Source organism: Balaenoptera ricei, chromosome 1 (genome assembly GCF_028023285.1).
Source record: "Balaenoptera ricei isolate mBalRic1 chromosome 1, mBalRic1.hap2, whole genome shotgun sequence".
NCBI classification, from domain to species: domain Eukaryota; kingdom Metazoa; phylum Chordata; class Mammalia; order Artiodactyla; family Balaenopteridae; genus Balaenoptera; species Balaenoptera ricei.
Genome location: NC_082639.1, coordinates 52858153 through 52873298, shown reverse-complemented (window position 1 = coordinate 52873298; position 15146 = coordinate 52858153). Strand labels below are relative to the sequence as shown.

The 15146-nt window shown below is 36.3% G+C and overlaps 1 protein-coding gene across 4 annotated transcripts in view; it reads left to right on the top strand.

Moving 5' to 3' along the window:
* Nucleotides 1-1156: 1156 nt before the first annotated feature.
* The window catches only part of TM2D1 (TM2 domain containing 1), a 140059-nt gene continuing 126069 nt past the window's right edge, over nucleotides 1157-15146 (top strand). For all 4 annotated transcript variants that reach the window (XM_059899049.1, XM_059899039.1, XM_059899029.1 and 1 more), the window contains exons 1-3: nucleotides 1157-1342; nucleotides 3286-3355; nucleotides 13607-13715. In XM_059899049.1, coding sequence (XP_059755032.1) covers nucleotides 1157-1342; nucleotides 3286-3355; nucleotides 13607-13715 — 365 coding nt within the window. The remainder of the gene's footprint in view (nucleotides 1343-3285; nucleotides 3356-13606; nucleotides 13716-15146) is intronic.

Below are 15146 nucleotides of genomic sequence, written 5' to 3'. Positions count from 1 at the left end.
AAAATTGGTTTAAGAAAAATTTTAAATGTAGTTACAATACTAAGATATTATTGCAAATAGTTTCATGTCTTCTCATTCAAAAATGATACATCTTGTAATACATTATCTCAGGGTTGTCAAAGTGCGGTCTCTGGACCAGCAATATGAGCATCACTTGGCAATTCATTAGAAACGAAAATTATCCTGCCCTAGCCTAGATCTTCAGAATCAGAACCTGAGGCTCAACCATCTGAGTTTAAACAAATACTCCAGGTGGTACTGGTGCTCCCTAAAGTTTGAGAACCACTGCACAGCACAATTGTTCAAAATTAGTCCTACTGTGGATGGAGAGGCGCCACTCAAACTCAAATATTTTTACGTTAGAGAAAAACAACTAAAATTTCACTAAAACATAGTACACATTTTGTTCCGTATAAAAGATACCCCCATTACTTTAGAATACATAGAAATTTAGAAAGAAGAGATGGAGGAAAAAACCCTCCAACCTTTCACTTAGTTTAGTCGTAAACTCTTTGGTCTACTCTTGTTTTAGGCCCTTTCCTTCACCTAAATTTTCACTGTTAAAAATAAAAGTGTAAAAATGAATAAATTAAAAAAAATATATATAATTTTTTTAAAGAAAAAAATTAGAAGAAAAAAGGTGTAATGCTTATTTTTGTGATACAGTCCTCAAGATCAATTTGTACCAGCCTTCCAAAAAGTTCTTCTCTAAGACAACAAGGAGGCCATCATATCATAGTTAAAGAGCACAGTTTCTGAAATCGGGCAAACATCAGTTCTATTCCAACTCAGTAACTAAGGCCAACCTGTTCTTTAGCGTCTTTGAATCTGGTTCGTTATCTGTAAACCCAAATCCTACCAGACTAACAGAGATAATGTTTGTAAAGGGTTTATCAAATTGCCGGGAGCCGCTGGCACTTTTGCTGATGGAAAAGCCACAGCAGGATTAGCTCGGGAGGAAGCCGTGGACGGACGTCAGCTGATTCTCCAAGCGAGCTGCCTCCTGATTCTCAAAGACCAATCGAAGCTCTCCCAGGTGATTCTGCAGGCCTAGAGGGATGACCTGCCTCCAACGGATGCACGGTCCCTTTAAGAGCCTCACTCCCGCTGCCGCCAGACTCCCGGCTCCGCCTAGGCGAAGGCGGAACCGGAAGTTATGGGGGACGCGCCGGTCCCCAGCATGGCCGCCTCTCGGGTCTCCGGGCCAGTTGCTTCCGAGACTGCTGCTGCTCGGCTCCTGGCCGCCCTGTGGGTCGTGTCAGTAACCACGGGACCTTGGGGAGCTGCCGCCGGCGGTAGCGAAGAATCACTTAAGTGCGAGGACCTCAAAGTGGGACAATATCCTCTGTGAGGAGCCCCCCCCCACCATGGGGCGAGGTAGATTCGGGGTCGAGAGTGGGTCGCGGCTCTCAACACGGGCTAAGGTTGTACTGAAAGGAAAGGTGACCTGTGTCCTTTAATGACCGAGGGACCCCAGGCGGTGAAGAGAGATGTGGGGCTGGGACGGACAGAGGCTATCCTGTGTGATTTCCTTGGGATTTTACTGATCGTTGACGCTTCCTCTTGTGATCCCCCTTTCTTTTTTAAAAATTCATTTTTTTAACCGGTGGGTTTATTTGTTCAAACACGTAGATACTGAAGTATGTTGGGCCATGTTTGTAAGCACTGGAATTAAGTTAAAAGGTTGATAGACCCTACCCTGGAAATTTGCCGACTTCGGGGAAGACAAGTACAGTAGTTAATAACGATATAGCCAATGTATGTTGCCCATTTATCGTTAACTTTACATTTATTACCTTATACTCTCTCGACCTACATGAGATCCCAGACTGCAAGGGGGCAAATTCCTGCTCCACTTTGTAACCGTGGACAAATTATTTGAACTCTGTTTTATCATGAGTAAAAATATAGATAACAGTGCTACCAACTTAAAGGTCTGTTGTGATAAATTAGTACAGGTAAGTCACTTAGAACAATGCCTGGCACATAGTAGGGGCTATATGTGTTAGCTGCTTGTTTACTGATGAGAAAACTGAGGCTGGAGGAGTTAAGTAGATCTGTTCATTGCAGCAGCTCTGATAAAGGGAGGAGGATATGAAATGGGAGTTACATTCAAATTAAAATAGGTACTTTTGTACAAAATTAGACAGTTTCATACAAATTGTAGACCAGAAAAATTAATAGAAGCCGGAGATATAAGAAAGATTCTATGAGAGGAAATCTTAAAATTAAGAAAATTGGATGGTATTTTTAGGAGTTGAGGAGAGGCCGCCATTATTCAATTTTTAGAGAATAGCTCTAATTTGCTGATTACCATTATGCTAGGAGTTTGAGAATCACTGACCTAGTAAGTTGAGTCCCTTTCTTGGCAAAAATGTCAGGGTGATTCTTTCTAATAAAATAATTGAGCAGTATGAAGAGTTGTGCTTTTTGAAACTTAGAAGTGGCTGAGCATACAAGATGATGTTAACTGGAAAATGTTTTTCCTGGCATAAAGATGAGATTTCCAATAGTGATTCAAAAACCCTAAAGAGGTGTCAGACTGTGTCTCCAGAGACATCCTGTGAGTACCTTACTTATCTCATATTAGTGTCAATAAAATATTTAGGAAACAGAACCCCGACCCCAAGTGTTGTGAACATCTATGAGAAGATAATTATTATATCCATCTACAGAAGCCTGAAATCCTGTTGGAGAGACCATGTAGACCCACCTAAAACAGCCGTCTTCCTCGCAGTCTGATGGGAAGCACCCCTGGCTTGGAATCAGGAAATCTGATTTTACTACCTATCACTCATACCACTTTGGATAAATCACTCAAACCTTGAGCATCAGTTTGCTTCAGTAATGTGGGGATAATAGTATCTACATCCCAGGGTTATTTGTGTTACATGAAATTATGTATATGGTAATACTTGGGGCCTGTGAATAATTTCAGTCAGATATCTGGTAACTGATTTTTTTAACCTCAAGTTCTCTTATAATAATTTGGTAAAGATTTTTATTTTCATTTTTTTTGTGTGCTTTGTGCTTAAACCCTGACTGATGTTCTATAAGCATAGCACCCTCTGCTAGAGTTTTTAATACAATTTTCCTGTAATAAATGAATATTCAGGTATTATTTAGTGACACTAAAAGTATACCTGTGCTTGTTGACTTGGACAAACTAACATCCTCTTTTCACATGTGAATATAAGCATAAGTATATAAGATGACATGTTAAAGACAAGATGATAATGTTTTATATTGGAATGTAGTTCATATTTCCTTAACTTTTCTACATATATTTGTAAAGATCCAAAAATAAATGATGCTACACAAGAACCAGTTAACTGTACAAACTACACAGCTCATGGTAAGACTTCCAGAAACATGTTTTTTAAAATAATTTTTAAAACATTATTTCATAGGTGAATGTGTGATCGCTAACAGTAATTAATAAATGTGTTTTTTCTTGATTTACAACATTATTATTATTCAGTTTCCAGAACAACTTAATATTGGAGAACTGGCTAGGGGTTGTTAATATTTAATTTAAAAAATAATCCTATTCTATTAATTATATAAACTGAGAAGATTTTATTTTCATTCATTTTTTTAAAAAAACCTTTGGAATCAGTTTATATAGCTTTCTTGTTGCCCTTTATTTATCAAGTTATGTTTTACAAAGATGTTTCTTTAGACTTTTAATTACTCAAAGAACTTGAAATGAGACTTTTAGTCCAATAAGGTACAGTGAGGAGCTATATCACCCATATCATGCACTTCTAAAATATACTTAGGTACATCCTAAGTATGAAAACAATATGGTAAGGATTTTAAGTGTGCATCAGTATTTTCTTAGACGTTTTGATAATGGATAACACCCTCAACCTAATGATTTGGGGGAGCTTCTGTTATTCCAAAAAATACGTAACGCTAGATAAAAATAAGTTGTTTAGCCTTCTAAAGGGTTATATGTTGGAAAGGAGGCAGATAGATGTATGTTGGAGCTATTTGGATTTGGCATTCTTATATGACATGGTACATAATGATGGTCAATACCTAGTATTATTTTGAGAAAAAAACACCTATTGAATATATACTGATTGTTTTATTGTTTAGACAGGAAATAAGACAATAATTGATGTTTTCTTTATAAATTGAAAGCTACTAAACAGATTCATTATGGAAATCAGATTAAAAGGATTTTTTTAACTGCAAAAAACTTTCAGTTTTTCAAAAGTATCTTATAGTCAAATAACTGACCTCTTGATTATGAATTTGTATATATTTTTAAAAGATCTCCCTTCTCTTTTTTATCTCTTTATATTTTGACACACTGTTAGCCCCATTCTAGGCAGCAGAGATACTTGAAAGTAAATTGTGTTAAACTTTTATAACAGACGTTTTGCTAGTATTCTGGAGTAATGAAATTTTATCATATAAACAGTAGTAGGTTATATATATATGAGTTTTATAGTAAATATTGCTCAATATGTGTACATTTATTTAATTTAGATGTGTTAGACTTAAAGGAGCTTTGCATGGAATCCCCTCCTTTTTAAATTGCTTTATAAGTATATTCTGATTTGCCTGTGTTACAGTTCAGTCTTTTGTATTGTGCTCTCAGAATACAGAGAATAGTGTTAACACACATAAAGAAGAATGAGCTTTCAGATACTCAACCACGTATATGAAATATGTTGGAAATCTGTGAGTACTGTTGTGACTGAGGTCACTTTAAACTAGGAATCAGGCAGCCAGCCATCTCAAAAAAGCCTTTTCTAGTCTGCAGAATTCTTTGTAGGTATGAGGATTTTGAAGGAAATTATACAACTGAAAAGAATAGTTTCTGACCAAAAAGAGCTCTGCCCTCCAGTTAGGTGTCTCTTTTGTAAGATAAGTTTGAATCCACTTAAGTAATTATTGCTAAATAAGTTTATAAACAACTACGAAATCAAATGATCAGACTGCTAGGAAGTATAAAAGGACTTGGAGGTGTTATGGTCACATCATGACCTGTCAGGTAAGTTATCATAGATGATGTAAGTGGAGAGCTGCAGAAAAATAAAAGGAAGGCTTTCTATATACAGGAATGGCATGGTTATTCATTTGGAGAGAATAAACCATAAGTGCCTAACAATCTGGAAACACATATAAAATGTTAAAAATTAATAAATAGATGACTTTAGATTATTATTATGACTTTAAAAAGAAAATAAAGTTTCTGAGACAAATATGAGTTACAGGGCTTCTGCATGTGGATTATAATTTATGCATGACCCAGAAGTGTTCAGCCAAGATCTGGGAGAGGTTCTACCAGCCCAGCCCTCATGAGGCTATGTCTGTCCACAGGATGCTTTTTTTAATTGTCCTTTTTAAAACACGCAAGACTAGTGGAGTGGCTGTGGTGAGTCACTTCTGAGTGTTGATCAGAGAGGACATCAAAATGACCCTTGAAACATGCTTTGGTCCTGACATAGGACTATATTAGAGTTGTGAAAAGTGTGATCTCTCTCGTTTCTCTAGCCAAAATTTTTCTTCTGTTTTTTTGAGTATATGAAGGACTATTGCAGAATCCTCAAACTAAGTTTAATTTTCTTAAACTATACTTTTTAGTAAGGAATGAGTAGGTGGAATGTTTTACAGAGAGGGGAGTTTGGAGGTAGAGAGTAAGAATTGGGACCAAAGGCAAAGGAGATTCAACTATGACAATAAACTGTTGTGGTCTTAAAATGGTTACCAGTTAGCCCAATACCAGTTAACATGCATCTTTATTTATTGAGAAATTATTTGTAATAGTTTAATAATTAAATTAAAATAATTAAATGGATCAAAACAACTAACAGTGAACATTTATGTTATAAATTATTATTGAGAAATTTATTTATTGAGAAGTTATTATATGGCAGGCTTCTGCTAAATGGTATAGATGATACATAAAAGAAGACAATCTCTGCCCTCAAGGAGTGTTCTGTCTAGAATGTATATATACATAAAAACATATATAAGCAAGTGTTTTTAATTTTCTGATCAGTGAAATACAAAAGTATTTAAACTCCATTTCCAGAAATTTTGCTCTGGTCCTTTGGCAGAAGGTCTTTTTTATTAAGATGTTATTGAAATATATTTACAGAAAAGTACACTTAAATATAACTCAAATAAATTTTCACAAACTGAACACACCTATGAATGCTTCCAGATTAAGAAACAACCTTATCAACATGCTACGACTCTGCCCCATGCTCTCTTATAGCCACTCCCCTGCCTTAATGATAATTATTATCCTAACTTCTAATAGCATAAATTAGTTATGCAAAGAGTGTGTTATTTTTAAACTTTTTATTTGGAGATAATTTCAAGCTTACAGAAAAATTGCAAGAATAGTACAATATGGGTGTACAATAGTACACCCACCCATACACCGTCTCCCCAGATTCACCCATTGTTAAACATTATCCTTCTGGCTTTATCATTATGCACTCATGCATGCTCTCTGTCTCTCTCTGAATTTGTGTATATATGTTTTGTCCCTAAATATGTTTGTGTGTGTTTTCTAAGAATAGAGATATTCTCCTGACATAACCACAGTTCAGTTGTAAACTTGAGTAAATTCAGTATTAATGCATGTACTTTACCATCTACATTCTGATTTTGTCAAATGACCCAAATAAAGCCTTTATAGCATTTTCCCCCAGTACAGGATCCCAAGATCAGGTTTTGCCTTTAGTTTTCCTTAACTTGGAATATTTCCACAGCTTTGTCTTTAATGATACTGATAAGTTTGAAGACTACAGTCCCCTTTATTTTAATAGAATGTTCCTCATTTGGGATTGTCTGATATTTCCTTACAACTAGATTTAGGTTCTGCATCCCAGGATGGAAAACTACGTAAGTGATGGCGTGTCCTCTGCATCTCACAGCTGAGGGACATGATATCTATCTGCCTCTCATTGATGATGTTAAGTGTTGATCACTCAGACTTTTCAGTTAAATATTTTTTCCTTTGCAACTAATAAACAGTCTTTGGGGAGACTCATTTAGACCATGCAAATATCCTATCCCTCATCAAAAATTTCCCCTAGACTTAGCAACCATGATGATTCTACCCCGAATCATTCAATTTTTTTTTTTTTTCCTTTGGCTATGCTGCAAGGCATGCGGGATCTTAGTTCCCTGACCAGGAGTCGAACCCGTGCCCCCTGCAGTGGAAGCACGGAGTTTTAACCACTGGACGACCAGGGAAGTCCTCCGAATCATTCTTTACTGTGATAGTTACAAAATGATGATTTTCCAGCTCCAGCACTTCCAGAGGAGAGGTGTCTTTTAACACTAGAAATATGAAGATAGGGTTGGCTCTTACCAACTTTATCTTTTGCTTTCACCCGAATTCTAGATTGACACATTTAATTATCCGGTCATTATGCAGTATAACCTGTTACAGAAATCATAAATAAAAGAGTCTGACCCTTTTATTTGACAGATCAGATCAGAGTGCAGAGGCATGATGTTAACTGGAGTAGGATCCCAAACCACCTCCTCTCTAGGTCAGTCCATTTTACTGTGATGAAACTTCATTGATTATTTTATTTCTAGTTTAGCTTTTTCGTATTTAAAAAACGGTGCTGCTTTTTATAATTGAGAAATAACAGTGTACCATGCTTAAATTGATGCCATCTAAATCCTAGACATTGACCAGAGCCAAACATTTTGCAAGAAAACTGCAAATGGAGTAGTTTTCAAGCTTGTAGCATGTTGCTTAATTTTGTCAACTAGTTAACATTTATTGGAAACTGGCTTCCTTAATCTCATCATATTGATTTATTTTTGCTTGTTCCTGATATCAGTGTAAGCATGGCATTATCATGGTATAATGAAAAGAGTACTGATTAAAAGTGGTGAGTTAGTCTAGGACTTGTAGAATATTACCAATTTATGACACTTTGGTGAGCTCATTTAATTTCTTGGAACCTCAGTTTTTCTGTTTGTAAAAGGAAAAAAAGAAAAAAGGAGCATATTACTAGTTCTGCCTACTTAATAGTTTTTTTTTTTAAATAAAGGTCGGGCTTCCCTGGTGGTGCAGTGGTTAAGAGTCCACCTGCCAATGCAGGGGACACGGGTTCGAGTTCTGGTTCGGGAAGATCCCACATGCCGCGGAGCAGTTAAGTCCGTGTGCCACAACTACTGAACCTGCACTCTAGAGCCTGCAAGCCACAGCTATTAAGCCCACGGGCCACAATTACTGAAGCCCACGCACCTAGAGCCCACGCACCACAACGAAGAGCAGCCCCCACTCGCCACAACTAGAGAAAGCCCGCGCACAGCAACGAAGACCCAGTGCAGCCAAAAAGGAAGGAAGGAAGGAAAGAAGGACTCCTTTAAAAAAAATAAATAAGGGTCAAATGAAATTATAAAATATGTGAAAATGAATAAACTCTAGGGTTGTAGGCATCTATTGAATAGATTAATTTCATTTCACAAAATTATTAAATTTACATCCACTCACATGTTATATTCAGTCCTCATGTCAGGTTCATTCTCTTAGTCTTCTCAGTGTTGAAGTTCTCTAATTTCCTAGAGTAAGGAAGTTGAACACTTCCTCTAGCCAAGCATCATGCTTTACATACCATATGCTTTTAATACGTGTATAATAGCATTACAAGGGTCTTATTCCCATTTCACAGATTACAAAACAAGGTCCAGTGAGGTTTTGTAACTGGCCCAAAAGAACATACTAGTTAAGTGACAGAGTTTGGACTTAAACACAGATTCGTCCCATTCTAAAGTATTGCTTTTTGGAGCTTTCTATCAGTTGAAACAAATCGGATCAGTCTCAATGTTTCTCTTTAATATTTTCTCATGTTATCTCACTATACTGGGAGCAGCAGCTCATCCATCCTCATTAAAGTACATAATTTTCATCCCTTGAAATAATTAGCTCATACTTCTGTCAGACTTCTCTAGAATTACTGTAGCAATGTGGTTTCCCCTTCACTCTGGTACTTCCACTATTTGTATCTTTCCTGAGGTTCTAAGCCTAGAACATTGGGCATTTTTCTCTCCTTTATCTGTCTCATTAAATACAAAGCAGCTCATATTGAATACAAATCATTTCTTATATTAGAAATGATACAATAGCATTGAAAACTAAAATTGTCAAAATATAGGAGTTTGAACAATTAATAGTATCCAACCAAAAAATAGAAAGGTACGATTTAGTTTTTAATATTTTTATAAAGCATTTTTGCAACTCACCTATAAATGTTTGATCTTTCAAAATTTTGTACAGGAACCTGTAATCTCAAAAAACAGTACATTTCTGTTAGGCAAGGTGCATTGGACAGTAACCCCAATGGGAATCATAATTATAGTGTTTTGTATTGCAACTATCTCTTTAAGATCTGATTTTAGATAGTCTGCAGGAAGATCTAACAAGGCTATAAGGCAAGAAAGTGACAGCTTCAAACAGCAAGTACAAGGTAGTAATACATTTAGAGGAAAAGTATCCAAAATTTAGTAATAGAATTCTGTTTTATTGCACAATTTTCCAATCCAGAACTTACTACTTTGAGGATTTGAAAAAAAATTAAGGGTGTTATTTGAAGAAAAACGTGTCTATCTATAGATCTTCCTGCAGGTCACTTCTTTGTGGAGGTGGAATGGTCCTCACCAAGGCAAAAAACTTTAATTTTTTTAAACCAGACATTGCTTTGACTTATTTACATGTCTGATGCCTTAACTGGAGTACATGTAGTCCTGGGGGGTGGACAAAACTTTCCAAGAGGTAAACAGATATAGATGAATTAGTTTTCTAGGGCTGTTAGTAACAGTGTTACAAACTGGATGGCCTAAAACAGTAGACGTTTACTGTCTCTGGAGGCTAGAAGTCTGAAATCAAGGTGTTGGCAAGGCCATGTTCCCTCTCAAACTCTGGGTAGAATTTTTTGTTTCCTCTTTCGAGTTGCTAGGGGTGGCCGGCAATCCTTGACATTCCTCGGATTGCAACCTAATCAATCCTAGTTTCTCTCTCTTTTTAAAATTTTTTTGGCCATGCTGCGTAGCTTGTGAGATCTTAGTTCCCGACCAGGGAGTGAACCTGGGCCCTCGGCAGTGAAAGCCTCGAGTCCTAACCACTGGACCACCAGGAAATGCCCCACATTAGTCTAATCTCTGCTTCTGTCTTCACATTGCTTCTGCCTATATGTCTTCACATCATCTTCTCCCTGTGTATGTTCAGTTTTCCCTTTTTTAAGGATACCAGTCTTATTGCATTAGGGCCCACCCTAATAACCTCATCTTAACTTGGTTAAATTTGCAAAGACTCTATTTCTAAGCAAGGTCACATTCTGAGGTACTGAGGGTTAGGACTTCAACATATCTTTTTGGGAGGGTACAATTCAGCCCACAGTGTGTCTAAAATAATCAATTTCCAGATCCTCAGTTTTTATATGTGTATTTTTTCCTACAATTGATGTAAAATTTCTGAATTTTAAAGAAGAGCCCTTTCATATTCTTGGTTGGATCATAATGGCTATCAAATTGCTGTGGTATTTAGATTCCATTTTAAAGAATGCTATAATATTTCAATACTAAGGGCAGTATTTACAGTATGTTGGAAATAATATTTTTCCCAACAATTTAAATCCATGGTGAAAAATTTTAGATGTCAAGTTAAAAATGTGTGAGGGAGTATATGGTTTTAAAAAATTATTTTAGGGAGTGTGTGAGCCACAGTTTTTGAAGACCACTGATCTACAGCAGTTTTTCAACCTTAGTACTGTTAATGTTTGGGACTAGATAATTCTTTATTGTGAGGAGGCTGTCTTGTGCATTGTAGGATGTTTAGGAGCATCCCTGGCCTCTACCCACTAGATGCCAGTAGCAGCTTCCCAGTAGTGACAACCAAAAATGTTTCCAGACATTGCCAAATGTCCCCTGGAAAGCAAAATTACTTTCCATCATTCCTTCATCATAGAAATAGAGCATACTGATCTCCTTTCAGTTGGTAACATAGAATATATATTAGCATTTCAAATGTTTTTTTTAAATTTAATTTAATTTATTTATTTATTTATTTATGGCTGTGTTGGGTCTTCGTTTCTGTGCGAGGGCTTTCTCTAGTTGCGGCAAGTGGGGGCCACTCTTCATCGTGGTGCGTGGGCCTCTCACTATTGCGGCCTCTCTTGTTGCGGAGCACAGGCTCCAGACGCGCAGGCTCAGCAATTGTGGCTCACGGGCCTAGTCGCTCCGTGGCATGTGGGATCTTCCCAGACCAGGGCTCGAACCCGTGTCCCCTGCACTGGCAGGCAGATTCTCAACCACTGCGCCACCAGGGAAGCCCCCAAACATATGTTAATCTCAGTTTTGAGTTGTCTACTTACTATATAGCTCCAGTCAAAAGCATGACCTAAGATGGCAGATTGAGAGATATAACCTAAGGGACATGATAATAATTCATTCATAAAAGTCAGTACGTTTTATCCGTATATCAAGGCAGATGGCAAAACAGCTACATATAAATCATGTGTTAACTTTTGCCCTATCTCTGTAGATCTTAACATTATAAGCTCTTGCTTATGTCTGGAGTCAGTGTGAGAAATGGCTATGTGGAAAACCTCTGTTGTTTTAAAAGTTCTAATTGAGGACCTTCTCTATTACATTCTCTTACCCTTGTGTCATGAACCAAACCAAATTCCCACAGTGGTTTAGAGGTGAATTGGTATGCTTTCTTTCAGTTATATCACAGTAGCTCTGTAAAGCTTTTTGCCTTAACTACCAGGAACCTCTCAGCTAAATTTGTGGTCAGTTATACTGTCTTCCCTTAGTTGTTTCCCAGTATAATTATTTCTTCACTCTCCCTCTTCCCTTAATTTTATTACTTTTTTTCTTGTTTAAGTGGTTCTCAGTTGTATTGAATCTATCTATGCCTTTTAGCATAAGCACCTCCTTGTGTTGGAAATGTAAATACATTAAATAAATAAAATTTATGGGACGGTATAGTTTGAACTATCAGTAACACACAGAAGGGTGCAAAGTCATTATAGAGTTTTTTTCCTGGCCTCATTCTCTCAGTGTACTACTCTGGCATAAAAAAGGACAGTGATTTGTTGGAAATCTTAAGATGATTATAGACAGAAAATAAATACAATTTTTCTCTCATAATAAAACTCTGGAGTCTGTGTTTTTTTGTTTGTTTGTTTGTTTTACACTATTAGACCAAGTTCTGTTTTCATTTTCTCAAAAAAAAAAAAAACCACTGTATTGTTGCTAAACATAGAGATAAGCATTTACTGAAACTAGCCTAAAAACATTAGTACCTTATAGTCAGAAACAGTGAAGGAGGAAAAGGCACTAACATTTATTGAATGCCTACTAAATGCTGTGCCTTACACTAGGTATTTTGTATCACATTTAATCCCCACAATAGTCTTATTATGATCTTAGTGCTATTTTTATCCATAAGGAATCCAAGGTTCTGAAACAGGCAATGCACAGATAGGTCATTCTCATTCCGAAGTTCTAGCTTTTTTTTTTTCGTAAATTTATTTATTTTTGTCTGCGTCGGGTCTTTGTTGCTGCGTGTGGGCTTTCCCAGTTGCGGTGAGCGGGGGCTACTTTTTGTTGCAATATGCGGGCTTATCATTGCGGTGGCTTCTCTTGTTGCGGGGCATGGACTCAGCACATGGGCTTCAGTAGTTGTGGCACGTGGGCTCAGTAGTTGTGGCTCGCGGGCTCTAGAGCGCAGGCTCAGTAGTTGTGGCGCACGGGCTTAGTTGCTCTGCGGCATGTGGGATTTTCCCAGACCAGGGATTGAACCCATGTCCCCTGCATTGGCAGGTGGATTCTTAACCACTGCACCACCAGGGAAGTCCCCAGAATTCTAGCTCTTTACATGATGAGCCATAAAGACTTCAGGACAGTGCCAGCCTAGCACATAGTAAGCTCTGTAAGTGTTACTGCCTCTTATTATCATGTCATTTGGGGTATGAATAATGATCAAAATTACTAAATGCTGAGATAATACACTACATCAAATCCTAGAGGGAAATAGAGAAACAAAAACCAAATTCTATACATTTAGAATAAATGAAAGTAATTTATTGAGAATAAAGAGGAATCTTAGTTTATTGTAGCCATCATCTATAAGAACTTTATAAACTGAAAATATAAAATCAGATTATGTTAAATAATGAATTACCTAATGAGATACCAACAAAAATTCGAGAAATATTCTTTATTCTAGAGATGAAGTAAAGGATAGTAATGTGCAATTCTTCCCTTGTTACCTTTGTCAGAGGCAGGAGGTTGAACTTGATGGGTCATGCATCTAACTCAGTGTGGCAATTGTTATGCTTTTGTGTTGAGACTACTCTATCATATTATCTGCATCTTGTACGTGTGTGTGTGTGTGTGTGTGTGTGTATATATATATATATATATATATATATATGTATATAAAATGTAGCTTTTCCTATCTAAATTAAAGTATATCATGTTATATTGGGAGGTGGTTTGTTTTAACATTATATTTTCTTGTGTGTATTGCTAGCTTTAGGAAAAAACATAATTACATACTTTTCCACAAGAAAAAAAATAATGGATTTTTTCTTTTTTCTGCCTTTAGTTCCATGTTTTCCAGCACCTAACATAACTTGTAAGGATTCTGGTGGCAATGAAACACATTTTACTGGAAACGAAATTGGTTTTCTCAAGCCCATATCTTGCCGAAATGTGTAAGTACCTACCTTACTGAAGCTAAATTGTCAGATTACTTGCCTATGTTGTATCTTGACTGAATGGAGTGAAGAGGAAAAGAGTTAATTTGTAAGGAGAATCCTGCACTAATATAATTTTTATCTTTTTGCTTTTGTCAGAAAATCTCTATTTTAAGTGTGCATATTGTTATATAAATGCAGTTTACCAACCAAGTAAAGCTCAGTAGTTCACTATGTGGGATAAATAGAATGAATGGCTTCATGCCATGTCAGTTCAGCCAGTTTTTGCTACCAAATGGCTTATGAAAAAATTCTGTTTTCAAAATTTGGGGGCTTTCTCGAGTGCAAATAACGGATTGTGTACCTATAGTATTAAAAGAATGCTAATTAGTAATCATTTGCATTTTGAAACTTGGTTTCATTATTTGTAATAGGTTTGGATGATAAATGGTAATGTTAAACAGAATTCAAAAGTTAGTTTGGTATATTAAGACAAATGGTTTTATTTTGTTGGGAGTATTCTTTGTTTAAAGGACTTTTAAGTTTGCTATTTATTTTTGCTCCAGTAAAGCTAACAGTTTATTCTTATATTTATGCTTTGTCCTGAAAGCATGATTTAATTTTACCCGTTTTTATTAATTGTTGGCATTATATTTTTACCTTTTACTGTACGTTATTGCGTTTTATATGATGGCACCTATTTTGCAGTTATATCAAAAAACAACCACTATTTGACTGTTTCTGCAAGTTCTATTAGAATTCTTAGAAATTACTATTAGAGTCTTTTTCTCTTTGACCCTACTTCACTGAGTTAATGAGGGGCTTTAAATTCTATCTTGCTGTGTAATCCAATCACTTTAAGCTTCTTGGGTTCCAAGATTGCTCATAAGTTAAGTAAAAATTGTTAAAGGGAATTATTTCCAAAGTACTTAGATATGGTTTAGTCAGTTTTTAGATTTATAGATTGATGTTTCCAAATGACAAATAATTTGTTAAGTGTTGGTCCAAGGTTATAATACAACAACTAAGAAAATCATCCATTAAGAACAGCTACCATTCAGGTTGGACGTTGCAGGTTCATATTACCTATAATGGTTACACCACAATGATCTGCCACTTAATTTCCAAGTTAACTCTGATTTTTCTCTTACTGTCTCTGAGTAGATTAGGCTCAATGCAACTGAGCTGTACTAATCATGCTCACAAGACATTGATGTCAATTGTGATAGGAAATATAACTATCAAGGAAACTAGATACTCCAAGTCTACTGGCCAACTTATTCCCCTCCTGTCATAAAGTCTACAATTCCAAAATAGAATTTGCTTGATGAGCATTGAATCAGAACAAGGGGAGTTAGATTGATAGATAATTTTAATGATAAGTCACAAAAGTAACATAACCTGATATATCACTTTCCTTTATCAGGATATTCAGCATATGCCTACCAA